We start from the raw sequence: 23735 nt of genomic DNA, 5'->3' as shown, positions 1-23735 counted from the left end.
TTTTATTAGAATTGCGCAAGTCATTAACTCATTATAATCATTGTTGAAATTGTGAAATGAATTATTTATTAACAAACTATCATTTGCTTTGACAATTTGTACATTACGCCATGGAAGGAATATAGTATGACTTCACATCACGAAAAGATTATAGTCACACGAAGTGAGTGAGGGGTTGTAATTTTCTGTTTTCACAAGTGAAAGGGAAAACTTTAGTGCCGTATTAAATAATGGACAATAACTCTCCACCCAGTTCGTGAGATCACCTGTCAGATCATTTCAGAGACAGACACTTGCGTTGGCACTTTGCAGTTAATTAGCATTATTCATGTATAATTGACCACCGCTCGAGATCTTCTCCCATACTTTGACGCATTCGAATTCCATCTTTTAGTTTCATACTTGTTCGTGTAAATGATTTTTTTTCTTTCTTTTCTTGGGCCAGAGCTTCACAAGCGCACATAAACACAACTCTTTCCCATGTCAAATGCCTCAATGGAAGTCCCAGAAAAAAAAAAAAAAGAAACAGACATTATATTGATTGAATCATATACGTATAGACAAATTCGTGAACCTAGGGAAAATACAGAATTATTATTTAATAATGTGACCTAAACTACAACTCACTAATTACTAATTTAACTACTTAATATTGTACCCTCATGTACTTCCTCAATCGCAGGGATCTGCATCATTCTCAAAGAAACTATCGTTTTGCACATGAAGAAAGAATGCTGCAACTACTTGTGGGAAACGCAACTCCATTACCATATGTATATATGTAGGTCCAATTGAGTGTGCATTGACCTTATTATGTCCACCATCTTTTAGCTTTTTGTACATACCTATGCCTTCAAATCCGAAGATCTGTGTATATCTGCAGGAACCGATTTAGCGTTTTCCTGTCATTTAAAAAAGACATGAAAAATTTCAATCATGGTATGATAAAAAAACACATCAACTAAGACTTAATACTTAAATGAGAAACCCAATAGTAAGTAATAAACATCCCATTGAGTCTACCATCACAATCTGGGGTAGTTGAAGGGAATTAACTAGGGTAGGTACCGGGTACATTATTATTCAAATTGTACATAAAATCCTATCTTCATCTTTACTTCTTTTAGTAAAGGGCAAGCAATTAATATAAAACTACATAGAGGTATATCAAATCATATTTATAGTCACTTACATAAGGAGAATCTATCCCCCAACCAGGAATGTTTTCTGAAAGAAGGCTGATATATCGCTCCATGGCCATCTCTGGATTCATATTCCCAAGTTGCTGCCACGCATTCCTTTAATAAAACAAATAATAATCCGTTTAGCACATCAAAAGATCTAATATTCTAATATAAGAGCTATAACCCTAAGCAACTCAAACAAGAGATTTTTTGAGAAAATATGAATTAAATACCACTTTGCTCGAGCAGAGAACTTGAGTGCCATTGGCTGTGGTTGCCTACAAGGACCCTCAGTTGCTATTCTGTGATAACCGTATAACTTCATCTTCAGAGCATTACCAAGACTCGCAACTGCTTCAGCATTGACCTTTGACCCAACAAATAAAACTGCTTCACCAAAACGCCTCTCCAACTCTGTTCTCTCTATTCCCTCCCAATCATCATCATCATCATCATCCTGCTCAGCAATCTCATAATCATTATTATTATTATTGCAATTTTCATCACACTGCGAGATCTCAAACTCTACCACATCTGATTCAACCTCTTTAGCAGAATTATTGTCTGCCAAATCCACGACTTCGATTTCATTGTAAACTCTTTCCTCGCCATCAACATCACCTGAATTGCGAATCTTTGGCGATCCACAACTCACATGCAATATTTCTGGAACTGCAAGCTTATCCAATACTGATTTGTCTCTAGATTCATCAAATTTCGCCACAACCTGAACAACTTCTTCAGATTTGACTCCATGATCATGATCATCATCATGATGATCACTTGCAATAACGGACACTTCCTCATTTGCATCCAAGTTCGGCGTCACGGACAAGACCTTGATGAAAATCAGAGGAAGCAGAAGAGAGAGAGCTATGGTGGAGGCAAGATCCCATAAAAGCTCCATCAATGACTTGATAGAGGATAAAGAAAAAGAATTTATGGCTTATGTGTTTGTGTTGTGAGAGACAGAGAGAGAGAATTGAGTGTGTTATTTGTGATGATAACATAACCGACAGGGAGAAGGGAGAAGGGAGAAAATAAAAGTCGGCTTCATTTGCATCAAAAAGAGAGCAAGGTATATTCTAATTGGGGAGTGTTAGGGGAACAATGATTATCATGAACAACATAAACAACTACTAATTAAATATAAGTATATTACACTCTAATTTAATATTATTTATTAAATTTACTCTTTTAACCTTATTAATTCACATTATTTACACATTATTTAAAAATATTATTAGTTACTTATACTTTTTCATTCTAATTTTGCTGATGTGAGGTGTGATTATGCAAAAATATTTATGTTTACTAATTACTAGTCTTGTGTATACTATTTTTATATTTTTTTTGTTTTTTATATTAAAAAAAGATAAGAAATAAGGAAACAAAATATTTATTTTTTGTATCATAAAAAATATACAAAATAAGTGTATAAAAGTAGTATAATATATTTTTATGATGCACTTCTGTTTTAGGATTTATATACATGTTACGTTTTACTCAAGCCATGTATATATGCCAGTCGGTGTAAGAAAATGACCCTTCCACCACCACCATACTACATCGGTGGCACTGCAACAAAGAGCCAGGAACCTTACCCGCTCATCACATAATTTCAAATGATTTTCTTTTCTCTAAGAATAATATTATCGGATCAGTCAATTTCCACTGGGATTCAAAACAGGTTCCTAGCTAGGTTTTTTAGGCTGAAATCATCGGTCATTTTGTAGTTTGTTAATAACACCCTTATTTGTTAGGTGATTATTTATAAGAATTGATATTTTAATATATTTAACTTAACATAATAAATATTTATATTTTAATTATTATTTTTTTATAAAAATATTGTAGTATTGTTAACCTTAAAGGTAAACAAAGGTCAAGATTTTCAAGTCATTATCTCTAAGGAATTAATATTTACTAGTATAAGCATAAGCATATCTATTAAAAAATTCGTCACATTTATAATGAGATCACAGTCAAGTTATTTGAGTTCAATTGTTTTTATAAACTGTACCTACTCTTTTATTCTTTCTGTTTTTTTTTTTTTTTCATCAACAACACACAATATACTATTTGTTGGGTTGACTGGTTGTAACTGAAAAGAAAAAAAAAATCGTATTAGGACATTTTTTCTTGTTGATGCTGAAAGCTGTCAAAGCACCAGAGGTTTATCAGACAGGTATTCACTTAGTTTTCTATGTAGTTTTTGCCATACCAAATCAACTTTTTCCTCATAGTCAAATCTAATTTCTTAAGAAATAGCATACCTTCTTTTGCTAGCCTTTTCTTTTCTTCTAGAAACTTTAACGAGAAACATTTGGTATGTAAATTCTAGTGAAATCATATCTTTATATATGTATGTCTCTATTTCTTTCTTCTCTATTATTTTTACATTTTTTTGTTTTTTTTCCCTCACTTGTTTTTGTGTGTTGTCTAAGCAAAGTTGTCCAGACTCGCCAAGGTAGTGAGTTAGACTATTATTATTCCAGATTAACACGTTTTATCGTTGTACTGCAACATTTATATTGAATTTGGGATCAATGATGACATGATCAAGTATATAATAACAACAAAATCTATAAGTATCAATGATTATATATATATTCTATCAACAACTAATATTATAAAATTATTATTGAATATACCATTTGTAAAAGTTTAATTAGAATGCATTGAATATACTACCAACCAATCATATTCATAACTATTTAAGTGCTAGGTGAAAAGAATTTAGTAGAATTTAATAAATATTCAATTTAGTATGAAAATTTATAAATAAGTCTCAATTTAGTCTTTAAAATAATATTTATTTTTAGAGACCGAGAAGTCAGACTTAATATTGTATTTAATGGCTAGAGACCAAAACTAAAAATTTAATATTGGAATACAAAATTTCAGTCCCTTCAATACTTTTAAAAAATAAAAATTGGAAACACAAAAAATTGAAATTTTTAAAAATAAAAACAAAAAATTTTAATAACATTTTCTTTTTATAATTAAAGATATTTTAATAAATATTCTTATTTCATTCCTATATTTATCTTAAACAAAATAGGACACTAAGACATAACTTAGTCATGTACACTTTATACCAAACATAATACAAAGACTTAATTTAGTCTTTTGCTTAATTTGATAAAGTTTTTACTTTTCAAAATAGCTTGTAAAAGTTAATTTTTAATATATAACTTTTTAAAAATTGTAGTATTTATATTTGATAAATCAAATTAAAAATAGCTTTCAATAAACACAAGCAACAACAATTGCGTTTGGTAAAATATATTTTAAAATTTAAAAATACTATAATAGACATAAATGCGAGCATTAAATTTGAAAATTAGTTAACATATGAGATTATATTAGACATTTAAATTTTGAAAAGCACAAGCCAACTTTAAAAAGCTCTATCTTAGATGCTTTTAAAAGTACTCCGATCTTTTAAAAATTGCAAGTATAAGCACATAGTCTTTTTTATTTACCAAACACAAAATGAGAAACTTGAGTTTTTAAAGAGTACAAGCACTTTTTCGAAAAAATTTACCAAATCAAACCTTTGTCTCTTAGTCCCAATCTCTCTTAACATTAACAGACTATTGATATGAACAGCGAATGCGACACTGAACTCTCTAAAGTCTAAAACAACATCATTTTAGTTTCAACACTCAAATAATTTCAGAACAACATCATAAGTTGTATTTATTAAAATTTTTCTTCCCAAAACAAATAATACGGTATCACTTTTGTACTATTTAAACGTTAATAGATTTCAGAATGCTATTTCATGTCCATGTTAATTTGTCATTATAAAATTTGAAAATTAAATAAAAACCATTAAAATTTTATAGGCTAAATTAAGATTTACTTACAAATCTAGAAACCAAATTAAATTAAATAATAACTCTAAACTTAATACTCCAAAAACACATAAGAGAAGTAGTGATAAATAAGTTTATATAAAAACTTGTTGTTATTAAATTATTAAAAACAAAATTACAGGCACAATAAATAAAGAAATGAAATTCTTTGGGCTTGGGCTAATAGGCTTAAGCCCGCCCTTTGTTAGAAAATAGAAAGAAAGTAAAACTTTACCAAAAACAAAAAGAAATAAAGTAAAATAATAATAATTTAATAATATAAGGCTTGACTGCTTGAGGCATATATCGTCGCCATTCATATTTCCCTGTGGTTCTTTGCTTGGTGCTTCCGCGACTAAGCTCGCTCCCCTTTTGGGAAATAATAATAATAAGAAGAATAATTAGGGTTTCGTGGTTCTCAGCTCGCGCACCCAGTCATGGGAGGAGGCAATGGGCAAAAGGCAAAGATGGCTCGTGAGAAGAACCTCGAGAAGCAGAAGGCCGCAAAAGGTAAAATTTTCTACCTTCTTTCTCTCTCTATATATATAATTATCTCTAACCTGTCGATTTCTGTTCGTGCATCCTATGTGTAGCTAGAAACAAGAATCGCAATTAGATTTAGAAACCACACTTTGGAGGCGAAAAATTTTTGAATTCTGATTTGGTTAAAAAGAAATCTAGAAAATTGAGATGTGTTAGATCCGGTGTAGTTGTTGATTCTAATTGTTTTCTTTATACGTGTCAGGAAGCCAGCTGGATTCAAACAAGAAAGCTATGTCGATCCAGGTAATTTGGTGATTATAGTCTCATAGTACTTCAATTTCATTCGTGTCTGCTTTGTCCTGTTTTCAACGAAAATATTAATGAATGGTTCTCTGGTGGAAAAGGTAACATAATAATAATAAATAAATAAAGAGCTGTAAAGTAATTGATCAATTTTTTTTCTTCAAAGAAGAATATTTCATCTGCATCAAAACCTTGGGAAATTGTTCCTTTTTTTATTTTTATTTTTGGTTTGGTCTTGACTTCTTGGTTATTGTTCTTGTTCGGTTGGGGGATCTTTACCATATTGCTATACCTTTTAACTGTATGATCTAACAAGTCCGAAGATATGTTCTTAAAAAGACTATCATGTAAAAGTTATGCAATGTGTTTACTAATATATTAAGATTATTGATGGTTTAATACCCAAATTCACTTAGATTTGAATCCAGTATGTGTAAGGAATATATGAATGCACTAGGAGAGATAAAAGAACAAAAGGTGAACCTGACTGTTTATTCACAAGGTTTATTGCTAAAGTGATTGAAGCGGAATTGTACTTGACTGATAAAATAATGCTGTGATTGATGATTGCAGTGCAAGGTATGCATGCAGACATTTATGTGCACCACATCAGAAGTGAAGTGCAGGGAGCATGCCGAAGCCAAACACCCTAAATCTGATGTTTATGTTTGTTTTCCTCACCTTAAAAACTAAAAAGTGAACATATTGGGGAGCACAAGTGGAGAGAACTTAATATCATCATGGCCTCTTTCCATTAATCCATTCACAGAGATCCTCCTCAAATTTATGTTGGCTGTGTCTGTGTGTTGTGTGGAGAGACAAGAAGGGGAGGGAGAACATTTAATATGATTTTCCCAAATTTTGGGAAAGAAACTTGTGATGCTCTCTCTTTTCTGTCACTGTAATGTTTAACGATAATTATTGTTAATATTAAGTCTCTCTTGCAGAAACATAGATTGCTGTCTTATCATGAAATCATCACAAGTTATGGCTTATATGACACTAAAGTCACCAAACCAAAAATGGAATTTTTTTGTATTCTCCAATCTGTTCGAAATCAATTCTACTTTGGTATATAACTATATATATACGTGTTGTCTCTTTGCTGCTAAAGATTGAATTTGGCTATAATGGCTGTTAATACCGGAAAAAATGATTAGTAGTTGTTTGTATCAGACCTTTACTGACATGTTTTAAACCAGCTTTGAATTTAGTTTCATGATGATATGTAAGATTTAATATGAAATTTTCATTATGACATACTCTCAAATATTTTTTCGTGGCGATTGATGGCCATTACTACCTCTTGAAATCGATGCTGGAAACTGTCGAGTGTTGACGTTGATGGCTATGCTGGATGGGGTAAATAATGTTCAAACGAGCAATCGCAAATGCAGGCCACGATATCCCATCCACCGCATTCTATAGTAGAATAACGTTGCCTAGGCTCTAAGATCTCGTACATAATCACAACTTAACAGGCACAACCTCAAGTTTCAAGATATAACATTTATTCTTCAACCGAAACATACTAGTTTCACTCCACAAGAAAATTAACTATGATAAACAGAATATAATCAAGGTTCAATTGGGAGTACTTTAAAACAATCCCGAATTATATAGAGTCGGGTTTATGGATACACAAATGATTTACTGTGTCCTCATTCTGCTACTTTCTGCAGCCCTAACTTGAGAGAAATATGGATGTGCCTGAAGGATATACGCAAAGGTGGCATCAAAAAGTTAGTACACAACTGACATATATGTGCGCGCGCGTGCGCTAAACGAAAATATTACAAACTATATATGCAACCTCAGAACCATGTTATGTCAAATTGAAAAAACTATCATTACCATTGCTTCTCTGGCTGTTAGCCTGTCTTGGTGATCATACCGAAGGAGCTTATCAAGAAAATCAATTGCCTGCATGTCAGTCATGTGGAAAGAATGAGATATGTATCTATACAATATACATGCAAGAATGATAGACTGCATTGCAGGGTACACTAAATGCAAGGCCAATGCAAAATTGAAAAACTGCTTAAATGACCTCTGGAGACACAAGATGCTGATTATCTGCATTGATAAACTTAGACCATGGTTTGCGACTGTGTCTGCACAAGAAAGAGATAATAAAAGATGTGTTAAAAAAGTGATCTTTCTTTCTATACATAGCAGGAGGATATTCAGTCAAAATAAGCAGAGCAAACTTCTGATGAGATTGCTTGGACAAGGATACCTGCCTTGCCCTGAAATGATAAGTTGTAAATGAAATTAACTAAATTAAAACTGATGAAATATGTGGAAAATTAATTAAAGACAATACTTACCTTCCAACAAGAGCATCAAGTTGAGGATCAAGCTCTAGATGATACTTATTCAGATACGCATTCAGTTCATCAGTCCCAAGCACCTGCATGTCACAAATAATTAATAATAACTCCTTTTTAGAAATAAATATTTCAGTATGTTTGTCAATCAAACATTAGCAATGGTGTAACTCCTTTTTAGAGATGAATATGTTAGTAAATGAAATGATGGTCAGTAATAAGGGAAATGATACCATAGGCATAATCTGGAACTAAACATTTAATTTAATTTTGCAACATGATCATGATACTCATTCACTCAAACATTTATACACTATTTCAGAGCAACATGAATCTTACCTTAGCTATTTTGACAAGCTGATCATGGTTGTCATGACCATAGAAGAAAGGCTCCTTGCGAAATATCTATATCAAAACAATGAATGTTAAAAGTACATTCACTTTTATACTATCAGCATAGCTAATGCCAAGGGTAGGCCATAAATATCCAATAACCTGTAAGTATAATTCTCACCATTCCAGCAAACATGCAGCCAAGGCTCCACATATCTAATGAATAGTCATAGTCTTGCAAATCAACTAGAAGTTCAGGCCCCTTGAAGTATCTGAAAATCCAAAGCACAGCACATGACAATATATAAAATTGGAGACTATGAGCTTACAACATGATACTAAAGAGTGTTGATAGGAATCCATGTTATAGGACCTGGGTTTAGGTAACCAGAGAAAAAGGGCAGAAATTTGTTCAGCTAAAAAAGAAGAGAGGGAGAGCAGCTTGAAGAGTTGAGCCAGACTAAACTCAGATCGAAGAGGGGAATCAACATTTTCATTTGTAAAAGATGCATTAATTGTTAAAGTTCTCTATAGTCTTTTTGCAGTTCTTAATTGTCACAATGTTCAGCAACAAGAAATGTTGCACTCAATAAACCCAAAAAACTTCCAGAATAGTAGTGGTGTTTGGGCTTATAAGAATGATGTACTGTTGCTTCACATAACCACAACTTCAGAATTTCCTTAGGGGGAACAACAAACATGACACACAAAATGCTTAGACATTTTTTGAGTAATCTGTCAAATTTGCTAATTCCAAATTGACACTGCCTTAATGGTTCAGTGGTTCTATATCACATCAATAAATTTATTTAGGTTTTCTTTTCCGCTTATCTCTGCTCTTGGGAACAAAGTTGAGACCATGTTCAGCAGGTCAGAAAATGTTACCTTGAAGCCACACGAACATTATATTCCTTTCCAGGATGATAAAATTCAGCAAGACCCCAATCTATTAAGCGAAGTTTTCTTAATTCATGATCAATCATAACATTATGAGGCTTGACATCTCTATGCATTATGCCTTGAGAGTGGCAGTAATCCAATGCCTGCAAATCAAAACTAAAGCAGTTAGTGGCAAGGAAAAAAATTACCAATGTATTTACTGAAAACTAAGTAATAATTTCATGATATATAACCACATGTCTATTGTCTACATAAGCAACACTATATAAGCCCTATAATTATGAGCCAAACAGAGAATACATGTAAGGATCCTAATCCACATCAAATGCACTCAATTTTTTAATTAACGGCAAAACATCAACTAAGGAAAGGAAAAATACGTATAATGACAGTTACAAAAAACTAGAAGAGATTGTAGGATCTTGTTACCTTGAGGAGCTCATATATGTAATAGCGTATGTCATAATCAGTCAAGGTTGGATACAAAACTTTAAAATCTGTACTGTTGACATACTCAAATATCAAGCTAGGAGTTTTCGAATGTTGATCTCTGACAATATCAAGAAGTTTGACAATATTAGGGCCTCCACAGAGGTTCTGAAGTATTTTAATCTCCCTTTTAATCTACAAAATGACGTTGAAGATCTCATAAGAAAACTATTGCCGAGAATAACTAAAATGGCATGGTACATAGGCACTCATAACATAATCCATGGGGCAGCATATCTTAGAAGAATTGTTCTGATAAAGCACCTGTAGCTGGCTTAATTCATAGCCTGCAGATTCACAATTAGTGTAGAAAGCAACTCTAATGAAAAGAAGATTACCTTTTTTTTCTTGACAGGCTTGAGAATCTTGATTATACAGCGCTCATTGCTATTAACATTTATGCCTTCAAAAACCTCGCTATATTTCCCCCTTCCCACTTTCCGCACAACCTCATAATCATCTTGATCACTGGAAAAAGCATACAGTAGTTAACAAAACAAACAATACTGCTAGAACAAAAACTGTAAAACGAACAGGATTTAGATCCCAAAAGGTCTTAAGGCATGGGCATAATCACAGAGATAAATATCAAGATGAAATCGTCAGAAGGTCCCAAACCACATTTCCCTTTCAGCACAAGTAAACCACGAGCTAATTATAGAGTTCACACAAACAACAATCACTTTAGTTAAATAAATAAACAACCAAATAAAATGCTCATAACTTGAAGAAATTGTCAAATATGATCGTATTACAAGGTGATTTCCTACGACACATAAGCTAAGTAAAAAAGCATGAGATCCAAACCAAACAGGTATAACTTGAAGCGAAAAGGCAGAATTCCCCATCCCTTAGCTAGCTGCTACAAAAAACCGTTAAACCTATTGGAATTCAAAAGTAAAACATTAACACCAGCAGCTAAGAAACTATGCGCGCATACACACGCCTGCTTATATTGATAGCAAGAAATTCCCCTTCACTTTGTGATTTGTTGAATTATACTCTTCGGTATTCAGAACGAATAACATAGCAAATAGCAAAAAGAGAGAGATTAGGGTTCGGTGCAACGTTACCCCCATTGAACGTTGAGAGACTCATAATCCCAGTACTCTTTGGGGCGAAGAACATTTATATCAGTGTAGACGCGCGCCTTCGACATAGCGGGGCGCTCCGAATCTGAAAAGAAGAGATCTCGAATTTGTGATGATTGATTTGTGCTCGGAGAGATAGTGATGGTGGTTTTAGTTAGTTACGATGCGCAGGGTAGGGAGGATGCGCAACCGGCGCATGGAAGGGAACAGGGTTGCACAGTAGTAAAAGGCGAAGGAGGGAGAATAGTCGTAGTAATGTGATGTTGACGAGATGATGATTGGTTGGCGCGCATGTTAGCACTCATGTGCACTCCATCACCGTTTCTTCCTATGCCATCCTTCTCTGGCGCTTCGCAACAAAGGGAAAGGAAATTAAAGCTGCGTTTGGCTTTGGTGGGTTAGAGAAAAGAGAAATATCCTAAGCGGGATGGGGGGTTCTTCTTGTGTGTGATGCTTCATGCTTGGACCAAACCTGTGGGTCCATCTAACGTGAAGAATCTGTTGACGTGTAAATTACTGACTTGCCTTCATAAATATCTAGAGCTGACCCAATTTGAGAGATTCTTACTTTCTGTATTCAGGAAAAAAAAAACTTACCATTTCCAAGAGGGCTGAGGTCGGAGTTACCTGCTGCTATTGTAAGCCTAATCACATGATTAATAAAGAGTTGAATGATATTTATGATTTTAGATCTTTGGGACGATAAAGAGTTGAAATAAATACTTTTATTTAATGAGAGGTACTTGCGAACCAAACTCTGAAATATATGGCAACAAAATAAGTAGCAATCATGCCAAAGGACTATGGGGAATTGCGAATTGGGGATAACCTCATCAAGTTGAACGAATTTTCCCTTTCGGTTTGATTGCGTCTTGTAAGAGTGAGTGATGATGAAAGCCCAATTATTGATACCTTGTACTTCACTATAAAAGTTAGGGCACGCCGACCCAAAAGAACTTTCAACTCAAACACCTTTTAGGGAATAAAATTTTTTTTAACTCAAATACCAAAAAAAATTAAGAGAAAAGGACAAATAGATCCTGATTTTTTATCCTGTAGACATTTTTATCATTGAAAAATACTTTTAAGTCCATGGCCTTCACAAAACTTGGACGGATTAATCCCTCTGTCCAAATGCCTCCGTCAAAACTTGGACAGATCAATCCCTCTGTCCAAATGCCTCCGTCAAAACTTGGACAGATCAATCCCTCTGTCCAAATGCCTCCGTCAGGGACTTATCCGTCCAAATGCCTCCGTCAGAGACTGATCCGTCCAAATTTTGTGAAAGTCAAAGACTAAAAGTATTTTTTAATGGTTAGGGACAAAAATATCCGAAAGACAAAAGATGACCTTTTTTCCTTTTTTCAAAAAATAAATAAATGTTTTAACTCAAAATATATCCTTGTAGTGAGTGTGACTTGTGAGTATGCGACATTCCACCGGTATAGCAACCAAAATTACGATTTCGTCATCATGGATATGCCTCATTGTCAGAGCCATGGAGTGTTAGTACAATTGGTCAGTCTGTATCATCATCTCCATGAACTAATAAAATACAATTATTTACATGAGCATCTTCCAAATAAGAACTTACAAATCAACTACAAGTGAATGGATCGAATCGTGATATGGAAAGCCTAAATGAAGAGAAGGAAAAAAATGTAAAAGAAATATACCGAAAGGGAATTGAATGATATCAGAAAAATAGCAGTGCTTATGCAATGCTTATACAGCTATGTCACTCTTGTTTCTCCAATTTAGACTTCTTTAGGCTGAACCTGCTCAAAGTCAAAAACCTCAAACATTAGACGTCTCACATCGCGTTTCCCATAAACAAGATATGAAAGCCCGTGAATCGCTTGTTGAATAGATGCTGTGGCAGGGTTTCTGTTCCTCCGGTTGCGCTCGAAAGAGTCTTGTTTATCGTCAGCATATATAGCAAAACCATGAAGATGTTTCTCCCTCAAATATCTACCACAATACTTGTTCAGAAGAAGGCGTCGGTGCCTCTCTTGAAGCCATAATCCTGGAGCGTCTAAATGCTTCATCAACAATCTTTCGGCCATCACCAAATCCTTAATACAACAATTTTTTCAAAGATCAAAAAATATATATTAATACAAAAATATAAGACGGAGTAGAAATATCTTTAGAATCTGATTAGAAGCTGTGTAGTAAATGCATGATATATTTCTTAACAAAACTAGAGTCATTGGACCTATGCAGTCAAATTATCCCAAAGACAGCGGAAATAATTTACCTGTATCTTTTGGCCGATGTATTCTAATCTCTCAAAGCAAAATCGAGGATGCTCAAATTTGTACTTTGATGGATGCATGAAACAGAGCTGCAATTACATAAAACATTCAACATTAGAACTTATAACAGAAGCAAGAGAACCTTCAAACTTTTAATTTCTAACATTATATCTTCCATCGAAAGGTCTTGAAGATCCTAAAAAGTTGTTCTCATAATAAAATGCATTGTTTTGTTCAGAGATATATCAAAGGTACACCTAATCTCAACCGAACAATCGAAGACAGATATATGATTTTGATGGAAAGATAAGGAAAAATAAAACAGCAGGCAATAGTAGAGCTACCTGCAATCCAAGTCCAAGCTCTATGTTCCTGGCTTCTGTAATTTCTGGAATACTATCAGTCATTTCTAACGGATATCCAAGTGTCTTCATAACCTTGGGTCTGCTATCATAATCCCATAAATTTCCTCTGAATCTATGCATGCCTGGAGGAACACAAGCTCGGAACAGCCTTGGATGTGCAACCAGAGCATCTGCAGGAGGCTGAGTGAAGAACAGTAAACATCATTAATGTGTTTCCATTTAATAATAGGCATGTATTTCTGTTGCAGGGCAACAATTGACGATTGAAATTTGGCAGTACTGAAGAAAAATGTACTCAAATCTGTATGGAACAAGGCTGCATTTGAGCTGTGGACATAGTTAACAGATCTTTATGAGCTAACTATTTTTTCAAATAATATTTTAGCAGAAGATATGGAAAACTTACTCTATATGAGACAATATCTTGCCAGCTTATCTTGCCTTCAAGTTCGTTAGACACATGATCTATGTCTTCAAGTTGTCTGCGCAGTTTGGGTTGGCAATCTTCAGCATCTGGATCCATTCCAAATACTTCAAAAAGAACACGATATACTTCTGGAATACCATGACAAAGATAGATTGCACCAAACAAAGCTCCAAATACTGACCTGCCAAAGAATAACAAGGGTGAAAAAAGGAGTGAAAATCTCATTCAGAAACAGATTACGAGGAATCCAAAATATTTTTCTTTTATTTCCTAGATCTTCTTTAGACAGTGAGCCAGTCTAGCATCTTGATATTTTGAATTCATTAATCATTTGACAATTTTCGACTTGAAAAATAGACAATACTAAATAGATAGGTTATTGCTGTCAACATAAATCTGTACTTCATGTCACAAACCAGTGCATCAAATTAAAGATGCTAGTCCACATGCGAAACAAAATCCAGAGACAGAGGTATCTTATGTGCACAAGCATCCACTGCATCCCAATTTCAGTCAGTTATCTTGTTCAAAGGCAAAACAACATCAACAGAACTTTCATTACAAATTATCTACTCTTCAGCATCTCAAGCACACAAAACACAGTAATTTCAATATATTTCAAGAATATCAACATAGGAATAAGAGAAATACGATACTAAGAAACTTTAAAGTTTAAAGAAGATAGCAATGCATATGCTAACACCAAACCTAACAAATCAAATTCAATTTGACAAGTCATAGAAACAAGAGTTCCCTCCCCAATCGGGGCCTAATTGAGAACTTACTTTACAGGTCCCTCCCTATCCTTCCTCAACATCCGATCAATATCATCATAGGGAAAAACCAAATTCTGCAAGCTTGCAGCCTTGATCCACCGAGGCAAGTTCCTCTTCCCAATCAAACCAAACACTCTCTCCCTCATCGGACCTGGCGACTCCATCGGATACCTCTGCAAGCAGAACTCTGCCATGACCAATTGCAGCACGTACTGCCCAATAAAGAACAGCCTAGAATGCCCTGACCTCACGTGGCGCGCCTTGGTCCTCTCGCAGGACGGATGCTGAAATGCCAGATACAACAAATCATCGAACTGTTTGGCAGGGTTGTCGTCCCCCAGCGCCTCGGAGGGCTCGAGAGGGTACCCCAGAGCCTGCTTGGCTTCCAGCAAGTAGTCCTCAATCCATGCCTTGTCGGCACTGTTGAGCCGCGAAGAAGGCAAGCACGAACTCAACAAGGGGAACGATTTTAGGGACATTTGTGGGCTCTTGAGGAACCTATATAGTTAGTTAGTTAGTTACACTGGATAATGTGCCTAGAGGTGAGTGCAGAAATCTGATAACTAACTGGTAAGTGGTAACTAACCTGTCAGCGAGTTTGTTGTCGTCTAATGGGGGCTTCAAGAGGAACCTTCTTGTGGGACCTTTCTTCTTAGGAGAAGTTATCTTCTTGCGTTCGGCGAGCTCCTTGAGGAGAGGATGGGGGCTGGTGTTGGGGAGTTCCTGCTGCGGCGGTTCCAAGGCTACGGCGAGAATGCGAAAGCTCTGTGGATTCCGGTTTCTGGAATTGTGGTTTTTGATTGGGAAGGGGGAGAATGAAGAGGAGAAGGAGTAGCTGGAAAGCGCGGGTGAACATGGTTTCGGGGAGAGTAAGGAGGAGGAAGAAGAGAGTTCCATTTGGAGGAAGCTAATTGTGGGGAAATGGGAGAAAGTAGGGTTTGAACATTAGGAGGATTGATCACTGGGTTATGCTAGCTTGTGTGAATGGGTTTGACGCCATAGACGAGGGGTTTAGTTGCAGGGTTTAGGAGTTGGACCTGCGAAGGTAAGATAAGGTGAAGCTGAAGCAGCTCGTCGATGACGATGTGACGCAGACTAGATAAAAGATATTTGATTTTTTATCTATTAGAATAAATAATAAACAGAGTAATTACCTAAATTACTTTCCAAAATTTTAAAATCAGATATTTTAGTTTTTTAAGAAAATTAATACACAGATTAATTTTTAAGGTTTTATTTTAGTAGATAAATCAGTCATCACTTTATTTTTCAACAAAGTAATTATTCAGATCAGTCTCCAAAAATTTTAAAAATAGATATTTTAATCTTCAAAAAAACTAATGTACAAATCAATTCTCAACGTTTCTCTCGATTAGACATAATAGTCATCCATCTAAAAAAATAAAATAAAATTATTATTATTATTATTAATTACACAATAACATTGTAATATATTTTTTATATTTTTTAAATAAAAATAATAATAAATTTATTCATTAAATTCTTATATATATATAGTGACTCAATAATAATAATAATAATAATAATAATAATAATAATCAATAAAATTATTAGAAATTATTTTACAACAAATTTAAGGTTAGAATTATTTGATATTTTTGTATTTAATATAATCAAAAGATGTACTATTTTAAAAATTATGTTTGTATTAAAAAAATATGTATTTAATATAAATCCAAATTAAAATATTTTCTTTTAATACATATTTTTTAATACAAACATATTTTTTTTACATAGCACATCTTTTAATTATATTAAATACAAAAATATCAAATAATTTTAATCTTGAATTTCTTATAGAATTATTATTATTATTATTGTTGTTGTTGTTGTTGTTGTTGTTGTTGTTGTTGTTGTTGAGTGACTATATATATAAAAGAATCTAATGAAAAAATTTATCATTATTTTTATCCAAAAAATACAAAAAAAATATAGTACAGTATTATTGTACAATTAATAATAATAATAATAATAATAATAATAATAATATTATTATTATTATTATTATTATTATTTTGTTTTTGGATGGAGGATTGTTATGTCTAACAGAGAGAAATATTGGGGATTGATTTGTACATTAATTTTTTTGGAGACTAAAATGTCCATTTTTAAAATCTTTGGGACTGATCTGGGTAATTACTTTGCCGAAAAATAAACTGGGGACTGATTTGTCTGTGACGATTGGATTTTTGATGGTTTAGAATTCACAAATGAATTCTCGTTGCAAGTATAGTTTCTAAACCAATCATTAATCCTTTCATACAAAAAGTTGTTTGTCACTAAAACAAACCCCTAAATTTATAAACCGAAGTATTCAAACCTCGGGTCATTCTCCCTAGGAATTGCAATAAAGTGTCTTGTTATTGGGTTGAGTTATTTTGGGGTTTTGGATAAGAGACATGAAAGTAAATGGCAATGAAAATAAACTAACAACTATAAAAGGCTCTTGGTAAGGTATGAGAACTAGAAGTTCTATCCTAGTTATCCTTCTCAATTGTGATGAGAATTGTTCATTGCTACCACTTAGTTAACCCTTGCTAATAAAGGAAAGTCAAGTGGATGAATTGACTTGAGCCACAAGTCCTAGCCAACTCCCAAGGAAAGACTAGTTTTAGTGCACTCCAAACCAATTAGCAATCTCTCCAATTATCAATCAACAAAGGAATTAGATAACTCAAGTGTCACTAATTACTCTACCTAGGCCAAGAGGGACAAAATCTACACTAAAACTAAAAGAGACATTTCAACAAACACATAAAGTGCAATGGAAGTAAACATTATTAAATGCAAGAATTAAAGAGAGATCTAACTACAAAAGCAAGAGATCAACAATAGAAAAGCAAAGAAGAACAATTATTATGAATTACCTCTTATTGAATTGAAAGAAAATGGAAGGAACAATAGTAGATCTACAACAAAGTATAAGAACAACCATAAAGGAAATTACAATAAAAGAATAGAAGAAGATGAATGTAACAACAAAGAATTGAAAGGTAGAAGTAGAAGAAAGCAAAGATTAAAACCTAGATCTAAGAACTAATCCTAATCCTAATCCTAATTCTAGAGAGAAGTGAGAGCTTCTCTCTCTAGAAACTAATTCTAACTACTAAACTAAACTAATGGTAACTAACATGTGTTTCCCTCTTCACTCCTTGGGTTAAATAGCATCAGAAATGAGTTGGATTGGGCCCACAAGGCTTCTAAAATCGCTGGCCACGTTTTGCTTCAAGTGGACTAGGTGGCAGCAACGGCGCGTGCGCGTACTATGCGCGTGCGCGCCACCATACTTGTAGAAACTATGGCAAATCTTATATCGTTTTGAAGCCCCGGATGTTAGCTTTCCAACCCAACTGGAACCGCATCATTTGGACCTCTGTAGCTCAAGTTATGGTCGTTTAAGTGCGAAGAGGTCGGCTTGACAGCTTTCCGGTTCTTTCATTTCTTTATGAGTTCTCCAACTTTTCATGCTTCTTTCTTCATTCCCTTGATCCAATCTTTGCCTCCTAAATCTGAAATCACTTAGCAAACATATCAAGGCATCTAATGGAATCAAGGTGAATTAAATTTATTCATTTTAAGACCTAAAAAGCATGTTTTCACTCTTAAGCACAATTAAAGGAGAAGTTATAAAACCATGCTATTTCATTGAATAAATGTGGGTAAAAGGTTATAAAATCCCCTAAAATCAATACAAGATAAACCGTCAAATTGGGGTTTGTCAACCTCCCCACACTTAAACCAAGCATGTCCTCATGCTTAAACCAAGAGAAAGCAAAGGGATCAACATTTATTCAATGAAAACTAACTAAATGCAATCTACCTATATGCAACTATCTACATGAATGCAATTGCTTGGTCAAAATAAATCAATTCCCAAGAAGCATATATGCACAAGGGCTAAGGATTAGCAAGTCTAATCCAAAATTGAATTGAGTTATTAAATATTTTTACAAACTTGCATGAGAAGAGATGATCATAGGTGGAAACATGTAATTGAGCATCAAACCCTCACCGGATGTATTTGCACTCTATTCGCTCAAGTGTTTAGGGTTGATTCTCTCAATTCTCTCCTAATCATGCTTTCTAAGATTTGTTTTTCTTCTAACAATCAACAAATATTTCATGCATGCATACATATATCATGAGGTCTTTTCATAGGTTGTAATGGGGCTAGGGTCAAGGTGGGATGCATATTTGATTAAGTGAGTTTGAAATTTGAATCTTTGATAAGCTTAAACTTCCCACCTAGCCTATGACATCCTATACAATTAAGTTCTAATCTAACTACCCATTCCTCACTTTTTCACATACTCATGTATTCCTTTTTAATTTCACAACCCTATGCATTGATTTTATTGGACTATACTTTGATTTGGGGCATTTTGTCCCCTTTTTATTTCTTTCTTTTTCTTCTTTTTCTTTCTTTTTCTATTTTTTTCTTTTTTTCTTTTCCATATTATTTTTCTTTTCTTTTTCTTTTGTTTTTCTCATTTTTTTCTTTCTATATACAAGAACTTCAATGCATAAGGTTTTACATTTGATCAATACATGAGTATGTACCCAATTCCCAATATTTCCAATAATAGTACAAAACTACCCTTTTATTCACCCAATGTCCCAAGGTTCCCACACTTGAATGATACTCACACATACTAGCCTAAGCTAATCAAAGATCCAAATAAGGACATTTATTGTTTTTCGCTTTAAGGCTTGTAATGTGCTAAATTAAAGAACCAAGTGGGTTAATCGTAGGCTCAAATTGGCTAACAATGGAAGATAAAAGGTAAGGCTATTTGGGTAAGTGAGCTAATGAAATGATGGCCTCAATCATATAAATGCATGAATACACAAAATAATGGACATAAAGAATCAAACAAATCAAAGATTACAATCATAGAAAGAGAATAATGCACACAAGAAGGAAAAATAAGTGGTTATAAGATGTAACCACACCATTAGGCTCAAATCTCACTTGCTTGTGTTCTTAGCTCAAAAACATGATCCACAATATATATAATTCAAGCAAGTTCTATGAAAAGTTTTTACTCAAATCGATTGAGGTGCCCTATATATAGAAATCTTGAAAAATTCCATTATTTTGACTAAGCTTATTGTGTATATATATGCAAAAATAGGAAAATGCAAGTAAGAATCCTAAAATCCTAGAATGAAATGCAAAAGTGTTGGGATTAGAAACTTGTCACCCAAAATCGCCGAACGGTCGGACGACCTCCCCACACTTAAAAGTTTGCACCGTCCTCGGTGCACGCAAAGGAGAGCTAGGTGGACGGGTTGCTACAATTGATGAGCTCCTTCAAAAGGTTGTGCGGATGACTTGTTTGTTGCCCCATTTAAAGCTATTCATATCTCCCTTCTTGGTGGCCAACCAAAAAGGGAAGAAAAAGAAAGAAAGTTAAGCCTATAACAAAGATATCGAAGCAAATAGAACATAGGCGGGGATAATGCCAAATAAGAGTAAGGTTCTCACTACATGTTAGCTACGCATGTAAGTGAGAAAACAATATAAGCTAATGGTATATTAACTAATACTTGATGCAAGAGTAAAAGCAAAGCGTGAAGAGCATATGGCACATCAAGTTCACATAAGAAGAAGTGGGTCATGAAAGACAATATGAGGTCATATCAATGCACAAAGACATAAGAGTTATACAAGATGAAGCACTGATTTAAAAGTTTCATCACCCAACAATATCAAACAAGTCAAGAGGCACCAAAATAATGCAAGAATTTCTCAACAATTGAGTGTAAGAATCCAACACCATTATTGAAATGACTAAAAAAAAAAACGAAAACATACTACAAAAACTAAATGAAAATGGGAAGAGTAGAAGTATGCGAATGTGATAAGCAAAAGAAAATGGAAGGGGAGAAAAAAACTCTTTTTTTTTTTACCGACGCGTGCGCGTCATGCGTGCTTACGCGTCGATGTGCATATTGGTTGAAGGACGCGTACGCGCCAGGTGCGCGCACGCGTGCATCGAGTTAAGCCGGAGGCATAATGTCGGCCCAAGTCTGGCACAACTCTCGGGTAAAAGTACCGGGGGTGCAGATTGTGCAATCGACGCGCGCGCGCACAGTGTGCGTGCGAGCGCATTGCGAATTTAAGACTATGTGCGCGTACGCGCCAGGTGCGCGCACGCGTGCATAGACTTGTGCCTTAGGCCCAATGTTCGCACAGTGCAGGCCTAACTCTCGGGTTTTTGGCTAGAGGTGAAATTTTGCATCCACGCGTACGCGTACAGTGCGCGTCTGCGTGGATGGTCAAAAAATGCTCAGGTGCGCGTACGCGTTAGGTGCGCGCACGCGTGGATGGTGTTCTGTTTTTCAAAATTTTTCTAAGTTCTTGCACCAATCCAAGCCTTTCAATCCTCCAAACAACTACCAAAACACCCTAAAACCTTATTTATCAGATTATACTTCTAACTAAACTTAACAAACCAATAAAAACATGAAATTAAACTAATTCTACCAATATGTACAAAGAAAGAAAATGAAAAGATGTTACCATGGTGGGGTGTCTCCCACCTAGCACTTTTGTTTATTGTCCTTAAGTTGGACGTATGGGGAGCTCCTCATCAAGGTTTGTGCTTGTACTCATCTTGGAACTCCCACCAATGCTTGGTTCTCCATTGTGCCCCAAGATTTCTTATGGATAGAGCCAAGTGTTGATGGAGTTCTTCACAAGCTTTGGGCTCCCAAAGTTGATCCTCTTCTTGTGATCCGGGGTCCCACACTTTGTTTTCACACCCGTCTTGAGGTTGATCATCATTATTAGTCCAACCGGGTGGTGAGTAAGGTGAATTCTCTATGAAGTGGCCAACAATCCTCTTAGACCCATCTATTTGAGCACTACTCCAACCTTTATATCTCACGTTTGATGCATCAACCATAATGAGCCTTGATTTGCAACGCCCACCACAAAACCTTTTTCGCTTGCGCTTCATCCCGCAAACTTCCCTAAGTTGGCCATCCGTTTCAAGCAAACCATATTCAAGTGGGATAATAAAGCTAATAGAAATGAATTTCACCCACTTAAATGAAGGTATAGATGGCAACCTAGGCAAAGATGCTTCCAAAGATCTTGACAAAGCATAGCCAACCCTCGTTCTTCTATTTCTAGGGACTTCCACCTCTTCACAAGATCTCTTGATCTCAATCCCTTGTTCAACAATTTTATCTAAACCTTTTCCTTTACTCAAATCATAATAGGGAGGGTGAGAAAGATTTACCTCCTCAACGTTTTCAAATCCAACCGGAGAAGGTTCTTCATGCTCAAAGAATTCTTCATCACTAAGACTTGATGCTTGATCTTCATTTCCAAGGGAACTCAATTCTTTCTTAATCCCATCCAAGTCTTCATATGGAATATGCCTTGGAAGGTGTGCACTTTCCTCCCTAGCATCAATTTCAATCATCTTGTAGGGGTTTTCTTCAACTTTATGTTCCCATGGAGGCTCCGCATCTCCTAAGTCTTCTACCACTTCTTCCTTGTCTTCAACAATTAAAGCTTCCTCCAATTGTTCCAATACAAAGCAACTTCTTTCATTTTCCACCAGAGTTTCCAATCTCTCCTTCATGCTATGTTCTTCATTTGATTCTCCACATGTAGCCGTGGGAGTTCCTTGAGTGTTCAAGCATTGGGAGGCTAGTTGATTTGTTACCGCATCCAAGGCGGCCATAAAATTTTGCACATCCCTTGTCATCTCTTCTTGCCCTTGAACAAGAACACCAAGGGTTTCATCCATTGGAGATTGGGGTGGATGGAAGGATTCCTCATTTTGGGGGAAGGGTTCATAGTAGGAAGGTGGTTCTTCTTGGTAGAGTTGTGGTGGTTCTATGTTTTCTACTCTTTCCACTTGTTGCACAACACACTCCATGGTTGCTTGAAATTGATCCAATGCTTCCTTGAGACGATCCCTTGACTCTTGTTCCACTTGGATATCATGATAGGGATCATATGGGTCTTGGATCGATGGACATGAATATTCTTCCATGTGGGGTTGTGGTGGGAGGTAGAATTCATCTTGTGGTTGAAAATTTTCATTTATTGAGGGTGGTTCATCTTGGTAATAATATGGAGGGGGTGGCTCTTGAAAGGGTTGATATTGTGGTGGTTCCATATATGGCTCATATGGCTCAAAAGTTGGTTGGTGTGATGGATATGGATTAGGGTCATATGAAGGTGGTTGGTAGGAAAAGGCTTGTGAGTATGGTTGAGAATTATGTTGAGGGTATGGATCATAGGCATATGGTGGTGGTTCTTGAAAATCACAAGTAGATTCACCATAGCCATTGGATTGGTATGCATCATAGAATGGCTCTTCTTCATAGTGCATTGGTGGAGGAGGTTGTTGCCATGAAGATTGATCATATGCATATGGCTCCTCCCACCTTTGATTGTTCCATCCTTGATACATCTCTTCATTGTAACTCTCATCACCTACAACATAGTTGTAATCACACTCATAGCCAAGGTGAGAATTCATAGTGAAAAGAGAAAATAAAAACGAAAACTACTAAGAAATAATGAAACAAAGTCCTAACTAGCAAGCAATCCAAACAAAAATCAAGCTATTCACAATATTCACATATATACAATAACCAATAACATAACACCATTGCAATTCCCCGGCAACGGCGCCATTTTGACGATTGGATTTTTGATGGTTTAGAATTCACAAATGAATTCTCGTTGCAAGTATAGTTTCTAAACCAATCATTAATCCTTTCATACAAAAAGTTGTTTGTCACTAAAACAAACCCCTAAATTTATAAACCGAAGTATTCAAACCTCGGGTCGTTCTCCCTAGGAATTGCAATAAAGTGTCTTGTTATTGGGTTGAGTTATTTTGGGGTTTTGGATAAGAGACATGAAAGTAAATGGCAATGAA

The 23735-nt window shown here is 35.0% G+C and overlaps 4 protein-coding genes across 5 annotated transcripts; 1 reads left to right on the top strand and 3 right to left on the bottom strand.

Annotated features, from left to right (window-relative positions):
• Positions 1-515: 515 nt before the first annotated feature.
• Positions 516-2554, bottom strand: LOC112800516 (uncharacterized). The gene is made up of 3 exons (XM_025842839.2): positions 1418-2554; positions 1193-1298; positions 516-902 (listed from the first exon to the last, which is right to left on the bottom strand). The coding sequence occupies exons 1-3, from the start codon at positions 2089-2091 to the stop codon at positions 846-848; spliced, it is 837 nt and encodes a 278-aa protein (XP_025698624.1). The 5' UTR covers positions 2092-2554; the 3' UTR covers positions 516-845.
• Positions 2555-5220: 2666 nt separating this feature from the next.
• LOC112800514 (uncharacterized protein At2g23090) lies at positions 5221-6785 on the top strand. The gene is made up of 3 exons (XM_025842836.2): positions 5221-5557; positions 5793-5833; positions 6407-6785. Exons 1-3 carry the CDS (start codon positions 5485-5487, stop codon positions 6524-6526), a joined length of 234 nt encoding a protein of 77 aa, XP_025698621.1. The 5' UTR covers positions 5221-5484; the 3' UTR covers positions 6527-6785.
• A 540-nt stretch (positions 6786-7325) lies between these two features.
• LOC112800513 (casein kinase II subunit alpha-2) lies at positions 7326-11766 on the bottom strand. 2 transcript variants are annotated; one of them, XM_072196351.1, is made up of 11 exons: positions 11574-11766; positions 10959-11061; positions 10224-10353; positions 9826-10020; positions 9382-9539; positions 8678-8768; positions 8503-8568; positions 8164-8246; positions 7884-7947; positions 7688-7756; positions 7326-7543 (listed from the first exon to the last, which is right to left on the bottom strand). In XM_072196351.1, the coding sequence occupies exons 2-11, from the start codon at positions 11042-11044 to the stop codon at positions 7484-7486; spliced, it is 1002 nt and encodes a 333-aa protein (XP_072052452.1). In that variant the 5' UTR covers positions 11045-11061; positions 11574-11766; the 3' UTR covers positions 7326-7483. The 2 variants fall into 2 exon arrangements, with proteins under 2 accessions (XP_072052452.1, XP_029154056.1); XM_029298223.2 differs by having other exon boundaries at positions 10959-11474; positions 11574-11623.
• A 655-nt stretch (positions 11767-12421) lies between these two features.
• LOC112800512 (ribonuclease III domain-containing protein RNC1, chloroplastic) lies at positions 12422-15914 on the bottom strand. The gene is made up of 6 exons (XM_025842832.3): positions 15389-15914; positions 14812-15300; positions 14006-14207; positions 13579-13779; positions 13237-13323; positions 12422-13051 (listed from the first exon to the last, which is right to left on the bottom strand). The coding sequence occupies exons 1-6, from the start codon at positions 15697-15699 to the stop codon at positions 12734-12736; spliced, it is 1608 nt and encodes a 535-aa protein (XP_025698617.1). The 5' UTR covers positions 15700-15914; the 3' UTR covers positions 12422-12733.
• Between the last annotated feature and the right edge of the window lie 7821 nt (positions 15915-23735).

Source organism: Arachis hypogaea, chromosome 5 (genome assembly GCF_003086295.3).
Source record: "Arachis hypogaea cultivar Tifrunner chromosome 5, arahy.Tifrunner.gnm2.J5K5, whole genome shotgun sequence".
NCBI classification, from domain to species: Eukaryota; Viridiplantae; Streptophyta; class Magnoliopsida; order Fabales; family Fabaceae; genus Arachis; species Arachis hypogaea.
This window is presented reverse-complemented; position numbering and strand designations above follow the sequence as displayed.